This window comes from Poecile atricapillus, chromosome 11, assembly GCF_030490865.1.
Source record: "Poecile atricapillus isolate bPoeAtr1 chromosome 11, bPoeAtr1.hap1, whole genome shotgun sequence".
Taxonomy (NCBI): Eukaryota; Metazoa; Chordata; class Aves; order Passeriformes; family Paridae; genus Poecile; species Poecile atricapillus.
This window is the reverse complement of record NC_081259.1, coordinates 16,269,928-16,286,400: the sequence shown is the minus strand read 5'-3', so window position 1 is coordinate 16,286,400 and position 16,473 is coordinate 16,269,928. Positions and strand designations below refer to the sequence as shown.

General features: G+C 44.0%; 1 protein-coding gene across 1 annotated transcript in view; it reads left to right on the top strand.

Annotated features, from left to right (window-relative positions):
* Nucleotides 1-2,785: 2,785 nt before the first annotated feature.
* RORA (RAR related orphan receptor A) overlaps nucleotides 2,786-16,473 on the top strand; it is a 353,012-nt gene continuing 339,324 nt past the window's right edge. Inside the window, exon 1 of the mRNA XM_058846474.1 lies at nucleotides 2,786-3,056. Coding sequence (XP_058702457.1) covers nucleotides 2,885-3,056 — 172 coding nt within the window. The 5' untranslated portion in view covers nucleotides 2,786-2,884. The remainder of the gene's footprint in view (nucleotides 3,057-16,473) is intronic.

The window sequence follows — 16,473 nt, the reverse complement described above, 5'->3', positions numbered from 1 at the left end:
TCTAAAGCTCTCTTTTATCTAACTAAACATTTATCCTCAAGTTTCTCAGCATACCTGTCTTTGCTGCTAATGCCATCTCACTTGTTGAAACAAGCTTAGTGATCAAAATTAATGAACCATCTTGGTAGGGATTGGAAGCTAGAAACAGACTGAAGAACGAGGAAGACCTTTTCTATGCCCAGGAAATGTCTTAGCAGAACAGGTTCACAGAGAGGGAGTTTTGGACAAAAGTCATGATGGTTTTAATCTATTATATAAATCTTAAGTGAACTGTCACCCTATTTCCTTTGCTCGTGGTCACTTTGTAGGCACCCTCTCCTTTTGCTAGAGCAAAGCAGCTTTGTCTTTCTGCTTGTGTAGATGCTCCTAGATTGTGGCCTCCATAAACATGCTACAAATTTGTCCTGCTTTAGCTGGTTCTAATTGCTGGTGATTTATGAGAGAGATGTTGTGAAACAACATAAAACTAATTTTTCTTCTCCATTAATTCAGATGTTCTCCCCTCCCTCACAATTTACTTTGAAATCCAAAGCTCTACTGTGTTGTCTTATTGTAGCCTTCAGTGTTTCCTTCTCCCTTCTCATCTAATTGAAAAATTTTTTAGATTTAGAAAATAGGGAAAAAGATGCACTAAATGAAAACTGTGTAGCAAAGGTAGGTGAACAAAAAATCAGCAGCCTTTAACAGCCTTTAAGGAGAGAAAACCCACTACGCTCTCTGATAATTTGAAGTAGCTGCAATACTAAAACCAGTCCTGCAAAACACTCACGTGAATAATCCTTACTGTGGCAAGTAGTCCAATTGTTCCCAACACTGGTGAAAGGCAGTGGTCTGGCAGCTTTGAGGAATGAAGTTCTTTTTTTTTTTATTAGCTGGGCAAGTTTCCCAACACACATTGCCTGGTCAGCCTGCTAAAACCTTGATCTGAAGAGGGAGGGATAAGCTTTCTCTCAGGCTAACAGGCAGTTTGGTTTCCACAGGTCACATAATTCTTACTTGTGTTTGGAGGCTGCCAATTAGCAAAAAGTAAAGGGGAGAGACTTTGCAGGAAATTGCAGCTCTAATCCACCAGACTTGCACCAGAGAAGGACCACCTTGGTGCCCTCTGCAGATTCTGGAGAGACCGTGCCCAAAGCCTGTGCCCCCTGCCTGTGCCAGTGTGTGTTCCAGGGATGCTCAGAGTCTCCACATTAGTCCTGGGAAGCAGCCAGTGCTCCTGCTTCCCTCGTCCACTTTGACTCGGTTTCCTTCGCAGGCTGCTCTCTAGGAGCAGCTTCCATCCAGCTGGAGACCCTTCTACTTGTTGCTGGTAAAAATCCTGGTGGCCTTCTGTGTCCCTATGTGCTCCCAGACCTGCCCATACCCAGTATTTAATCACAAAGGGTAAGACCTGGTTTACTCAATGGGCAAGATCTGTAAGCCCGGTTCTGACCACCTCAAATTTATTCATCCTCTGAAAGTGAATGCAGAATAATTTTTTAATGCTACACTGCCTTCTGCAATCACTGTCCATTCCTCTCAGATGGAAGCAGACAACAAAGAGGTAATCAGAACTATTGTGGTATTTGTTTTCCAGATACAGGTGATTGGAACTTCAGGACTTCCAAATCAACTGACCCAAGATTCTACCCTTCCACCAAAAGAACTGTCAGCAGTGCAAGATGTAATCCATTTGTGGACAGGCTCCAGGGGCAAGTAGGACTCATGGTACGTTTTACAGCTCTTTGAACAGACATCATTTGTGGGATAGCAGTGCAGCACTGGCGATTATACTGCAGAATGTGAAATTGCCCAGGGTTTATCTATAAGTTTCATCAGGTACCAGCACCAACAGTTGAAAGCTGTAGCAGCAGTCCTGGTTGGCAGAAGGTGGCATATCAGCTGCTTGCACATGATCCAGTGCCATTTGGAAAAAGCTTGAACCGCTTTCAGTAAAAATATCATGATTTGGTCTACTCAGGATATGCTTCTAGTCAGAGCAGTCAAAGCAGGCAGCTTTAGCACCTTCTGTACAGGAGGCAGTAGGGCTGCATGAAACATGGCCTTTGTTCTACAGGAGCGATGTGTTCTCCAGGGTGTGTTTGTGGCAGCTGTTACTGGATTTTAACATCAGGTAGTGGACAAGGAATTGACCATTACTGAGACTGTGAACGGCACAAGGGTGCTTGCAGAAGTCAGACCCGATCTGGAGGTTTCCTGGCACCTTGCTAGTTACCTTTTGCTCTATGTCAAAGCGCACTTCATTGAAAGAGAGGTATTGTCTGAAACGTTGCCTTCTCTGGCTGCGTGGCTGTTAAACATGTGGGTCTTGAGACGCTTAATACAGCTGGCATCTTCTGATGCGGCTTCAGCTGAAACAGTCATGGGGGAGGGAAGACAGCCCTGCGTGGAAGCTCTTCTCGCTGGTACCGGGGCTGCAAAGGGGAGCTCCTCGCGGGCCCGCTGGCCCTGTTGGCCGGGCCCCACCATCGCTCCGAGCCGTCGGGTGCCGGCCCGGGCGGAGGTCGGGCTGGCTCCCCGCCCGCCCCGGGCAGCGGCAGCACCTTCTGCGGCCCCGGCCCCGCTCGGGGGCCGCAGGGAGCCCGCGGCCGCCGCCCCTCCTGGAGCCGGGCGCGGGTGCCGCGGCCGGGCCGGGGCCGCGCCGGAGGGCGGCGGTGCCGGGCGAGGGGCGCGGGGCTGGCGGCGGAGCGCGGGGGGTGCGGGGGCGGGGGGGTGTGCAGCTCTCGCTAGCGCTGCTTGTGGTCACAGCTAGGCAAGCTCACATCCCATCTGGATCACGCTCGCTCTCTCCCTTCTGCTTTCCTACCATAGAGTTGCGCTGGAAACAGAAGATAGAGGGAGTGTAGGAGCTCGCCATCTCCAAGCGATCTACATTGGGAAAAACATGGAGTCGGCTCCGGCAGCCCCCGATCCAGCAGCCAGTGAGCCGGGCAGCAGCGTCTCCGAGGCGGCCGCCGGCGCAAGGGACACCCCGGTGAACCTGGAGCCTGCCCGGAAAAGCGATGCGCCGGCTCCCGTCCGCAGGCAGAGCTACTCCAGCAGCAGCAGCAGCAGAGGTAGGGAGACTTGGGGAAGGGGGAGGGGGCCGGGGGAGTGGGATCGAGGGGTGGGTGGGAATAGGAAGAGGGGGGTAAGAGAGAAGGGGGAAATGCAGCAATTTAATCCCCTGGTTTATTGCTCGTGCTTGTTAAAGCCGCGCACGCAAACAAGCCGGGCTTCTACCCCCCGCAAAACCTTGCAAACTTTTATAGCTTCTTTTAATTGCTGCAGGAGGAGGGACAAATGCAATGAAAATATTGAGCGGTGTTCGGTGCTTTCCTGTCTCTCTCGTTTATTGCCTGTGGTATCCGGATGGGTACCGTGCCCCTGAAATTACATAATTTTATAAATATATAAAGCAACAGCGAGAGTATTGGGATTCAAGGGAACAAACTTTTAAAGCTGCAGTGTCCTTCCTCCCCCCCCCCCCCCCCCCCCCGTCTGTCTCCTTTTGACAGTTTCTCAACTGGTGTGCTGTGGCTTGTTGTGAATGGGGGATCTGTGATTAAACAGGAGATTTGCGGTTTGCGGGTGACTTGTTCACTCTGTTGCGCGCTGTTTCCCCTTAATTCATTTAAGTGTATCTTAAAAATTATTCCATCGCGGATCGGATGATCTCGTAGCTGCTGTTGTTGAAGGTGCACAACTTCGCAGAGGGTCTCCGTGCCCCCGGGGATTGTCTTATCGCTTAGCCCCGAATAAAACGCTGCAAACAAACGATCCCCCCTTTTCTGCCGCCAGCTGTCAAAGCCCTCTCCTGCCTCAGGTTGCGTCTCGGAGTGGTGCGGGTCAGCTCTCGGGGTGTTCAGGGCGGTTGAAGTTTGGCGTCAGCCGCGGTAGCGCCCGAGCCGCGCCGGCGGCGGGAGAGCTGCGCGCTGCCGGGCGGAGCGGTGCGGGGCCGGGCGGAGCGGTGCGGGGCCGTGAGGGGATGTGAGGGGCCGGGCGGAGCGGTGCGGGGCCGTGAGGGGATGTGAGGGGCCGGGCGGAGCGGTGCGGGGCCGTGAGGGGATGTGAGGGGCCGGGCGGAGCGGTGCGGTGCTGTGCGGGGCCGTGAAGAGCCGTGCGGGGCCGTGAGGAGCCGGCTGCTCCCGCCGCGGGCACGGACAGGGGCCCGGCTTCAAACGCCGCCGGAGTTTGCCGAGACGTGCGAGAGGGAGGAGGCTGCGGCTTTAATTACTTGTAAATAATTTATGAAGCGTTGCTCCTGCAAGAGAGGGAGCGCGCTAGAGAGGCTTCGCTCGGTAAAATCCCTCGGTGATGGGTAAAAATGAATTAAATAACGCTATGTAATAATACACACGGCTGTTGAGAGAAATGACGGCCGGAGAAAAGTACGTGCCCGGCGGGAGCGCAGCCCCCTCGGCGGCCGCTGGCGGGGCCGGGGCAGCGATGCCCGGCCGCCAGCGGTGGGGAGAGCGTCTCTCCTCGGACGGAGGGGGTTTGGGTTGTAGGTTGGAATATGGCTGATCATGTGTTGGCTTGTGTTTTACAGTATTTTTCCCCTTTTGGCCACACCCCCCCCTTCCCAGGCAGCTTCCCACTCAGGGAATCCGCGTACAGTAAAAGCCATCGAGATGACACACGCCGAAACATTTAATTAGAGGCGATTTGCGAGCAGGGAGCGCGCCGTTCGGCGGATGCCGAGGCGAGGAGGAGCGGGCTCGGCCGGAGGAGGCCGGGTGGCCACGGGCGTGTGCGCAGGGAGCGTTTGGCTGCGCGGGGTATATTTAGAGCTTGCGAGAGTGGATTTGGAATGCAAGCGCCTTATGTAACGAGGTTAATCAGAAACACTGGAGAAAATTTCCTTAATTTGTCGGGGAGTTTTCTGGATGTTTGCGGAGCCGGCCGTAGTTGGCGGGTGTTACACAACGCCCCCCCCTCCCGGCTCTCCGGCCCAGCGCTCCGGCGGCGCGGGCAGATGGTGCTGCCGGGGAGCGGGGCCGGCGGCAGGGAGCCGGCAGCCGGCTACGCCGCCTTTGGGGAGGGGGGCAACTTTGGGATCCCATAAATTATGTAACACTCGGCTGTCGCTTCTGTATGGACGCGAAAAGGAGAGGGGGGTGCTGGGAAGCCCGGGCGGCTCCGGCGGGGAGGCTGTTTTCTTGGCGGTCCCGAAGCGTTCGGGCTCTGGTACTGCTAACCTGCTGACCCACATGTCCCTCCTTCCCCGGGCCTCGCTGGGGAAGGGGCAGGGGCAGGGGGCTGGGCACACGGCGCCGCTCGCCCGGGCTGCCAGTCGCCGCACGCAGGCAGGCAGCGCGTTATGTAACAGTCTGAGTGGGAAAGCGAAGGTCAGTGATGGAGGCATCCCCGGCAACACAATGGCCAGAGCCCTGCGCGCTGGGGCTGTGCAGGCTCTAAAGCGAAATAAACCTCGCGGCAGTAATTGGCGTGTGGTTTGGAAGGGCTTGCGAAGGGAGAGGGGGAAAGGAAAAGGAGAGTGGCAGGGATTTGGGGAAGGAAAAAAAAAAAAAGTGTTTGGGTTTTTTCAGATGATGTAATGGAGTTGGCAGAAAATACAAGTCTACTCCTAGAGTGCAAACAGTAAGAGAATTGTAGCTGGAATTCTGTGCTTATGTTGCATAAATTAGTGTATTGGAAATAAATTGACCTATACAATGCACACCAGCTGATTGTGCCTTTCTAATAAGTTAAAACCTGGAGATACAGAACCACACAGCAAAACATGACAATGACAACATTTTGGCCTCCTTGAAGTCAGGACTTGATGGATAGATTAGGTGTTACGGCTCACTATAGACTTGCAGGTTTGGGTTTTTTAATTTATTTTTTTTTTAAGCTACTGAATTAGCACTTGATTTCTTGCCTTTTTTGTTTTTAATAGGGTGCTTTATATCTTATAGCAGCAGTGTGACCTTAATGTATAACTTAGTTTAGGTGAAATTATTTTTAGAACTGTTACCTTATAAGCTCGTATGTTCAGCTGTGTATTGAGTTCAAAAATTTACTTGTTTGGGTCACAATTCTGCCATGTGTCCTAAGCACGCAGCTCTGGACTCTCATGTGAGCTGTGTGGAGGATAGATACAAATACATAGATATTGAGGTATATGTACACATTTATACACTCCTCTAACTGTAAAAAATCCTTATTTTTGACTTGGCAAACACTACAAATATTTGTTTCATATCCTTAATTTTCATAGCTTTACACGCTGCAAAGCTGCTTTGATATGTCAAGGTTTATGATAACCAGTGTACATAAAGAATGAAGAAAACAAAATTAAAGAGAGAACTGTTGATGGAGAAGTGGGGAAAGTTTGCTGTGGAATAAATGCTTAAGTGAAGCTTTAGCTATTATAATATTATAATTTCAAAATACTTTAATGCTTGATATGCAAACCTGTCTGTACCGCCAGATCCTTACCTAACTTGATTTTTATTTTGCAGAGGTTATGCTGGTTTTGTTGCTTGTAGAATACTTGAAAATGTAAAATCTGAGTTACCAAAAACACTTTTCAAATGGGGTGTTGTTACATGATATATTTAGTATATAGGGGCGTGCTTGCATGCTGCAAAAAATTCCCTGCAGTCAGATATTAAAACTGATTGTTAGGAAATTGTCACCATATTGGAAAAAACAGGAAATGAATAAAAAGCCTGGTTTTCCCCCAGAGGGGTGCTTTTACTGCTGACAGTAGTTGTTATAATTTTCTGAAGATCAGTCACTGACCTGCAGGTTGAATTTGAGTCTGAGTGTGTATGTGTGTGTGTTCTGCAACAAGGGTTTGTGGTTTGCCATGCTTGGTAGAAGGGATGATTCCCTTGCCAGCTCTGGCCCTGGACTGTGGCTTTTACTGACATTTATTTCACTTTGCTGGCTTTGACGCCCATGGAGTTCTACCCATGCTGCAGTCTAAGGCTTAATATTCTGTAGTCCCCGTAGAAAAAGTTGTAACTGAATAAACTCTCTTTTCGTAGAGAACTACTGTCTCATTAACAAGCAAAGTACATAAAAAGCTTTTAAATCTGCTAAAAAATGCTTGGTTTGTTTGGAACTGAGCTCTTGGTCTCAGAGGTAAGTCAAGAGAGGATGTCTTGCTGAAAAATATTTAAGAAATCTTTTGTATCACTGGATGATTCTATGTGCAAATTTTATTATGCTTAATATTTGGTGATTGAAAACTGTAGCTATGTAACTGTTGAGGTTCTGAGTGTATTTGCTGTTTTCCAGAACCATTTGGAATTTTTTATCATGTCCTCTATTTATCTTGATCCTGTCTCTACTGGTGGATTGTGGCGTGCTGCTTTTGTGCTTTTTTAATTTTTTTTTTTTTTTTTTAATTTGGGTGATACAAGTAGAGATGTAACATCATTAATAGTGACAACAATAGGTTTGTGGTGTTCTTTTCTTCAGAAGTACTTTTTTTCTTTTTCCTAGATTTTATCCATTTCTGGATTTAGATTATTCTACAGAGCATAGCCACAATACGAAATTTTGCACGTTATTTTCAGGAGGACTGTTTGAATTTTGTGAATTTGGATGTTTTCTCTAGGTTCTTTGGGTTGAATTTGTCATCACTGAAGACTTTTCTGCATGCACCACTGATTTAGTCCTATTTTGGTAGATGATATATGCTTTGAATCCTTTAAAGTACAGCATTGTTTTAAACATTTGTAGCATAGGAGCAATAATAGCAGCAGTATGTTGTTCTCCTAGGAACAATACAGTTCTCTTATTTCAATAAACCATAACCTAACTGTAACCTATTCTCTTATTTTATTTGCTTGAGAAACATCTCAGGAGCTCATAAACCAGTATGTAAATACTGCTATCATTCAACCAAATGCTGTAATTTTACTAAATAAAGAATATATTTTATCATGGAGATTAACGGGCTGTGTTGACAATTTCAGTTTTGGGTATAGCACTGCATCTGAATGGAAAGGGCAATTTTAGCTTTGGGAGGTTGTCTTTTTTTCTTTTTTCCTTCTGATATTTGTTTTTAAGCTACAAAAATATGTGTTGGAGAAAATCTGAAATGACTCAGTCGATTTTGTTGGATTTAATCTGAGAGCTATCCCAGTGAAAAGGGGAAAAAACCCAATCTTGTTTAAAATGACTGTGGTATCTGTATCACTCTCGATATGAATTTGTGATTAGGTGGTCCGTTCTTTACGGAAATATTTTTGAGAGTGTGTTTTCAGTGCCAGGCAGTTGTAGGAACAGCCATTAGAAGAATGAAAATTCAGAGTATATGTGAATGCAGGGGTAAGTGCTGCGTAGCTGGGGGATTGTTTACAGGCTCTGTGTGCTCGGGAAGCAGAGGGGCTGCAGTGGCAGCTGCAGCTGCTGTCACACAGCTGCAGAAGGCAGGGAAAGGGGAATGCTGGGCCCAGGTAGTTCAGAGGAGCTGTCAAAATGCAACAATGCCTTTGACTCAGGGCCTTCCATTCCCGTGTGGCCAGGCCATTATCACCCCTCAGCAAGCGCCTGTCATCCCAGGGCCTTTGGGTGGGATGCTGGACTGGGGGCCAGTGTCTGCTTCGCCAGAGAAACGGAATTATTTTCCTCTGTCACACTTTTACCTGGATGTGAGCTTGCTGTGGAGGTTCTGTAGTTTTCTGTGGTTTTGGCAGAAGAGGAAGTTCTGGTGGGTAAAGTGTTGAAGAAACTTCCTGAATGTGTGGAAGCGTTCACACTTCATACACCAATTTCTGCTGTCTTGTTTTCTTTGACTCTTTTTTCAAGTCTCTTGTGTTTCACCTATTGCTGAGGCTGTCTTTGTAGCCCTGATAATCACTTCTGGAAATGTACTTTACAGAGCTGCTGGTTTCACATATACTCACAGCTGGCTGACAGGTTATGCATCCTTACCTGCACAGAGTCTTGCAGATTTGTAGGGGAGGGCCCTGCAGAGCAGAATCTGGATCCTCTCCTGTCACTAGATGCATGTTGCATGTTTGGTGTCAGAAACAGATCACACTTAGTTTTTAAGGTTGTTATGGATTTTTTTTTTTTTGCCCCACTGTTCTGATAGGAGAAACCTCTATAGCTTTGGTTTCTGATGATTAGGAACCTTCTTTTCACTTCTAAGTAACTGTGTTCATGATCAGCTAGCTCACTTGCTCCTTTAAATGTTTTCTATGAAACCTCCTTGGACTGCAAATGAAGAAGAGCCTGGTATTTTATTTTGTGATAGCTGAACTAACAGTGAGCTCTGTTCTATGACTCACATTTTAGCACTTCAGCATATCTGTTGTAGATGGTCTGTGCTGATAGAAACATGAGAACAGCTTGGGCTGTGTGTCTGGAGGAGTTAATTGTCTAATTTCTTGAATGTAAAGGTTGTGAGTTATTCCTCATACAGTTATCTGAAGTCTCATCTAGGTATGTTTCATTCTTGGCAACAACTGAGCTCTTCAGAGACTAAGTGTATCGGGGTGTGTATTTTCATGAAGAAATTGAGGGGCTTATTTTACAGCAGTTTAGTCTTATAGTTTAGCCTCATTGCACTGTTCATTTGGAAGCATCCCCAAGTGTTTTAAAAACTACTGGGAACCATTTTGCTTATTACTGAAATCCAGCCACTTCTTGTGTGGAATCTGACAGCTGTTTAATGGTGCTCAGCCATGCTAAGCAGATCAGAATGGAAAGTGAAGAATACCATACCTGATTGAAACACTCAGAGGGATTTTGGATACAGATAATATAATTATCTGCATTGGAATTGGGTCAAACAGCTCTATTCTTGTAGAAAATTACTAGATATTTTCAGTGGCAGTATATGGTCAAGAAATTGGTTTGAAATACCTTCCTGAAAATGATACCCCCAGCAGTGAGATAATTGAAGATCCTGCTGCTTACCCTATTGTGATCACCAGTTGCAGAATGATCAATGTTTTCAGGTATTTCTGGATGTATTAATTGTTTGGTTTCATGCTGGTATGTGAAATCTTATAAACCAGGGGGGATGCCTGGGATGTTGTAGGTCTTGCTTTGTAAAGTAAATTTCTTTACTGGTGAATTCCTTAAATAGTGAGTTGCTGTCTGTGAAATGTGCCCATATTCACAGAGGTTTTAAAAATGGTTCTAGGGGATCTTTTGACACTAAGCCAGTAGATAATGGGGGAGGTGGGTGTCAAGCCTTGTCTTGTGAGGGTATTGGTGACTATGGGGAAAATACAGCTCTTTTCCAGTTGTCTTCAATTTCACTTCCCATGTAATTCTAGCAGAACAGAGTATAAACAGAAGATCTGCAAAGGAGCAGAAGACAAAATTCATGATAACTGAATGTACATGAATGTCCTAGTAATCATGACCAACTGCAGAGTCTTTAATTTGTAATTTAATCTAATAATTTCCATGCACTTCTACAGGAACACACTATGAAGCTGGCAACTTCTGAGAAATTGCTGCGCTGTTACAGACAGCGTTTGAGCTGGCATTATAACAGCATGATAGATTGTGAGATTGAGAACAAAGTTAGTGTGGAAACTGAGCTGAGAGAAATTGCCAGCAGAATGTGAGAAAGCAGAGTTGGATTATGATAACCTCCCTTGTAGAATCAAATTAAACCGTTTTTAAAGGCTTTGTTGATTTTTAGTTTGTAGTTGTACTATGTATTTACTTCACATGGGTGCGGGAGATTAATGAGGCAGGTGTAGTGATCATGGGGTGAAAAACTGTGGTGCTGCTGTTCTTTTTAAATGTTTCATTTCATACAGACAGTGGGGTATTCACAGCATTAATTAACAATATGTCTGTGTGCTTTAGTTCTGCAACTGTTCAAATGTATTGAAAGTATTTAATATGCAGAGGTGATGGAAATTATAACTCCTAGAAGGAAGTTGGACAGAGAAACCCCTCTCCCTTTTAAAATTTTTTTTTAAATTTTATTGCACTTATAAATGTATTTTAAAATGGCATGCTTGTCCAAAAGAGGTGATTTGTGTGAAGAATGGGGAATATATGGCCAGGAACTCTGCAATTAGTTTTGACAATCTGGCATGAAGAAGACAGAAGGAAAAACAAAAATCCAAACCCCTGAGGTAGACCATATAGCAAAGTGCAGTTGAGTGTGCATCCAGTAGCATTGCCAGCCCCTGACCTGTGAGAGAGGAGTTTTTTTCCATATTTATGTAGAAGTCTATGCCATGCACTTCTGAAATAAATATATATGCAAAACTGTAGACACCATGGGGAAGATTTAAATTATGTATTAGTAGAGCTTGGCCTGACTGTTTTGGTGTTGAAGCAAGGTCTGTTAGATACGGTCAAGGATAGAATCAAGGCCAAGTCTTGTGAAATACTGATTATAGGGTTTATTTTATTCCTGTAGTGGAATTATGAGAATACTTTAAAGTAGGATTTCCACTCATAGTTTTTTTTTCTAATGTAGAGGTAGGAAAGAATGCCTTTTTATGAGCTAATAGATGACTTTGCCAAAGTCTGTACCAAGTGTAAATCAGAGGCCTCGGCTGTATTACATTTTTTAACTAAGGGCAGAAGGGTAAGGTTTAAACTATTTCTTTGTAAGAAGTCTTGAAATTTGATAAGACAGACTAAAGTATACACCTTTTGCTAATACTTTACTTGAAGTAAAAAACCTGTCAGCATAAAGCATCTCCTAAATCCTGTGTATATTAAAAAAAAATAAAATGAAACCAATCTCAAAGGAAACTAGGGCATATCAAAAACCTCTCTGCATCCTGCTTCATTTGTGTAATCTTCAAGAGGAGTTTTTTTAGTCATTTGTGTTGTCATTATAGAAGTTAGGAAAGGGTCCTTTTACTGCCTAGGTTGTTAGAGAGGCCTTTCAAAAATTCTAATGAAGTATACTCTGAACTGTTGACATCTTGTGTGGAGTCAGAGTGCTTCTGAGATAATACATAAAAGTCAGAGCACAAAAGCAACTCTTTCCAGGACTGATGCTTGGAGGAACAATGGATAAAGCAATCTATAGTGGTGGTGTACTTTCTGTCTCTTAGCAATCTTGCCAATCCATTAATAGCCAGTCAGGCTTTACACTTCGAGGGTCTTTAAAAAACCAAACCACTAAGTTGTTTCTAGATATTTCATTTCCACTCAACACTCTTAATGTTTGTAATTTCCTGCAGGAATCAGGTGTATTTTAAAGAAATGATCTGATTTTCCATGAGTGTGAATCTGTCAGAGATCAGATTAGGTCGGTCATATGTTGGCAGCATTGAAAACCACCCTTGACTATTAGAAGTGTTCTGCTCTACTGGCAGAAGACTGGATCCTGTGGCAGTTTATGTGTGTGCTTAATACTAAACATTGTGGGTGATTCTGTTGATGTCAGGGATACTAGTCCAGTACAGGGTAAAAGTAGGGGTGCATGTGTACTGAAGATCAAGAGAGGGCTGCAGGTAATCAAGCACTGCACTGGGAAATGGTTTAAGAAAAATAAGAAATTTTAGCACCCAAGAAAATGACTCTGCATAAAAGATGAATTAACTGAAGTTTTCACAGTAGGTAGGGCTGGGTGAGTAGTTGTAATTATTTTGGCAGATACACTGTTACCCTGCTATGATTTTGCTTTCAGGATCATACTGTGGCTTCATTGCTGTAGACGAATTTGTATCCCTACTTCAGAACAGCTGTTAGATGAGCAAGAATTTCCTCAGGTACAGAACCTGAGTTGCACTTGTCTGTTGCTGTATATTGGCGTATGTTTGTTAAGTTTACTAAAGGTTTTCATTTGTAGCCACTAACATCTTAGTTCTATTCTTATAACAATCAAAAAGTCTTTTTTGTTTTGTGGTGGAAAAAAATGAAGGGCAAGGTGAACTGATTGTAGGGATTTAGCTTCAGAGAATTTAATAAGCTGACTGTTGAGGTGGCCTGCCTTACTGACATTTCTCTCGTTCAATATTGGCTGCCTCTAACGTGGTTTCTTCATAACTGAATTATTTTCCTGTTTTGTTTTTTTTTTCAGAGTAAATCACACTATATCTCTTGGCCTCCTTTTAGAGATTCACAGCTCTAGTTCACGAGAAATTGCAGTTGTTAAATTTTGGATAATAATACCCCACTGAAATTACCAGGCCAGGTCAGCAGGATCCCAGAGATGCTGTAGTGTAATGTGTAGTGTAGTATCTAAGGCTGTGTGAAAGAACAAGGGAAGATTTTTTTTTTTTGAATCAGAAGCAAAATCCTTCCAAAATTCTCACTAGTCATTAACTTTCCACAGCAATGCTCAAGGCAGTCTGTCACTAAAATGTTTGGTTCCAGTTCTCTGAAGAACGCTCCCCTATACAACATTTACCTTCGAGAGGATAAGGACAAAAGCTTCTGGATGAAGCCAGGATTAGCAGAGCAGCTAGCTTTACAGATAACTGCGGGCTTCCATTTAGTGAGCTGTATTTGTCCTCAGTGTTGGGTTTCCAGCATTCCCAAGTCCACCTTCCTGTTGTTTTCAGCCTGGTTTAGAGACTGTAGAAACAGCTTGTCACAGATCTCTGCAATTGGCAAGTCTCCCCAGAACTTCTTCCATGTATCCTTTGTTTTCTTTGCTACAGCAGAGGTTCAAAGCAGAACGTCTTTAGGGATTTGAGAGCAAATGATCACAAGTGCTGAGGTGGGGACTCAATGCCAATATACTGAAAATATTTTGTTGCATTGCTTTTCTCTGCACACAGCTGAACGCACACTGGAAGCAAACTTGGCTCTGGAAAGGCAGCAATAGAAAATGTAAAAACAAACCCAGAAAGGAAGTAAATGAAGCCAAAGGGAGAGCAGGGTAGTTTTGGGTAATGAACAGTAAAAGACTGATGTGGAACTTAAGGAAGAAGTGTAATGAAAGGGCACAAAAGAAAGATGACTGATTTGGAGAATGGCCTGGAAAAAAGCCCCAAACATTTGCAAAAGGACCAGAGTAGTGGGGGAAGCTACAGTGTCTGCTGAGGGGAGAGGAGTTTACTGCTTTATTTCCTCTGTACAATTAATATATTCTTATTCTGTGATCTTGTCTTTTCTATGGAATGTAATAAAATGTGTTTTAGTGCATGGTGTGGTCTCAAAGAGTTGCCTCAGATTTACTTCAGCACCCTATTGTTTCCAATGAGCTCTGACTAAATTCTATTGCCATAGATGTTGTACTAATGTGTTATAAGAATTATTTGTCTTATCTTGGTCCTGTGAAATTAGAAGCCCTTTCCCACAGTGCATTAAGCAGATTAAAATGAAAGCCTGTTTTTGTGGTCCAGCAACAGTGCAAATATTTGGAGAAAAAAAAGGAAAGAAAAAGAGTTACGGACTCAGTGGGGTGCTGTGAGGACTCTTTATGAAGCAAACACATTTTGTCACCTAAATGGTGAGATGATAAATTCCAACTTTCCCTTGAAAAGGTTTATACTCTTCCCTGGTGCCTTAATCTGGGGGGGAAGAGTTTGGGATTGGTAGTTTCTACTAAAGTACCTGTTGGTGGTGTTCTCATTTGACGTTAACTTGTAAGGCATCTCTGAAGAAGTTCCTTCCCAAACCTTTATCAGTGATTTGAGGGCTGCATTTACTTTGTGTTAGGCAGTCCTAGGACAGAATTTGAGCTCTTTGGAAAAACACTAACCATAATATTAGAGTCTACTACCAATTGTTTTTTTGTTTGTAAGAGAAATTACTTTAAACAGTAATCAAGTGATGGTACACATGAAATTCAGGATTCATGTTACTCTGTGTCTTGAATTCCTGTCTTGTGTCCCTTCTCCTTTAGCAGCAGAATATGTTTTAGTTGCAGCTGTATTTTATTTATACTGACTTACTTAAATCTTAGTGTCATAACATTGCAAGATACTTTGTAACTGCTCTCCTACCTGTGTGGTATTTGTCACAAAAAGTCTAAAGCAATAATTAAATTATTGTGGACATGACATTCTTAGGACAAAAGGAGAATCTTCCTGTGTTTGGGCAATAATTTCTTTTGTTTTATGTTTTGTTTGGGCAATTACTTAATTAAGGCATTGTGTGTTATTGTAATGTATGTGAGGGGACGCTGTAATATGTGAGAGGGGACAGAGTAATGGTGGAATGTCAGAGTGAGCATTTTATGTTTTCTGGACTCTGTTCCCATTTCATTCATTCCCCTTATTTCCAGCCTGGAAATAAGGAATAGGATTGCATGTTGCTATGTCAGAAATGTTGCTCCTTTGGGCCTATTCAGGTCATGATCAGAGTTGAGAAGTCTTGGATGTGCTTATGGGCCACACTCTGTGGAACTTTATGCTGAGATGTGTTGAGTTTCAAATTGTGGGGACACAAAAAGGCAGAAGGTGTAAAAAAGTTGCCCCATTATTTCCCTGTCTGTGCACTAAGTTAGCAGTGCCAGACCATTGAAGTGCTGTGGAAGGTACTTGAAAGTTTGACTTTTTAGGTGTTAATTCCCCCCAGAAGGACAGGTAGGAAGAAGTTTGGCATTTTTCCCTCTGTCTGTGTCGGACAAGGAGGCAGCAGCTGTGCCTTAACTGCTTTTCTTCTTGCCCAGCATCTGCTCTAGGTGTCCTTTAGTCAGAGCAGCTCCATGCATGTGTGCTGGGATACCTGTGGCTTTTGCTGGCACAGGAATTAAAAATTCCATGCTCTCACTGCCACTGCAGTCTGAACTGCTGCTGTGGGTGCAGCTATGGCAGCAGAAGGGAGCACTTATCAGTTTGTTGTGTGTCCAAGCGTAGCAAAACCAGCACAATTGTTTTGGGGTTTGTTTCCTTACAGATCACCCTCTGTTGAGTTCTAGCTTGGTGTGCTGGAGGTGGTGGGGGCTGGGGAGGACGGCAGCTTTAGCTGTCATTGCTGTGTTAGCAGAGGGGCTGTTCTACAGGCAGTGCTCAACAATCCCCAGGAGATTGTAGGGATCTGTCTCTGCTTAGCCCTTAGCGAGGTGCAGTTATACCACTGCTGCTCACTGGAGTTATGTGGTTTCATTTATATATTTATATGAAAGGCTTCAGATTCCCCAGCAAACTGGACACTACAGACACGGGGTGTGCAACAAAAAGATTTTGCGGTGTGTTATGTATTAAAATGTGATAAAAATTTCATGAATGGTAGTGGTAGAGGGGGTAAGAAGTATTCCTTCTTTTGGTGGAAGTTCTTAGGTGTTAGAAGTATTTTCCAGCATACTTTGACCAGATCAGCACAGAGAAACTTGGTTTTAGTCTGTCTCAGGTAGTGGCTGATTTTTGAAACCACACTTAAATGTAAATGTAAGCAGCTGAAGTTTTCATGTAATCCTGACATCTCTATATGATATTTCTCCATAAATGTATTTCTACATTATGTTTTTCCAGTGTAATGTTCTAGATGTAAACACACTGCTTTTATTTGGAATTTTTTTTTCATATTTTTCCCGTGTATTTTAAGCACTTTTAACTTATATAAGACTTATAACTGCTGGACCTTACTGAGGCAAAAGTGTTATAGACATAAACCAAGAATGTATAGCAAATACTAAAGCTA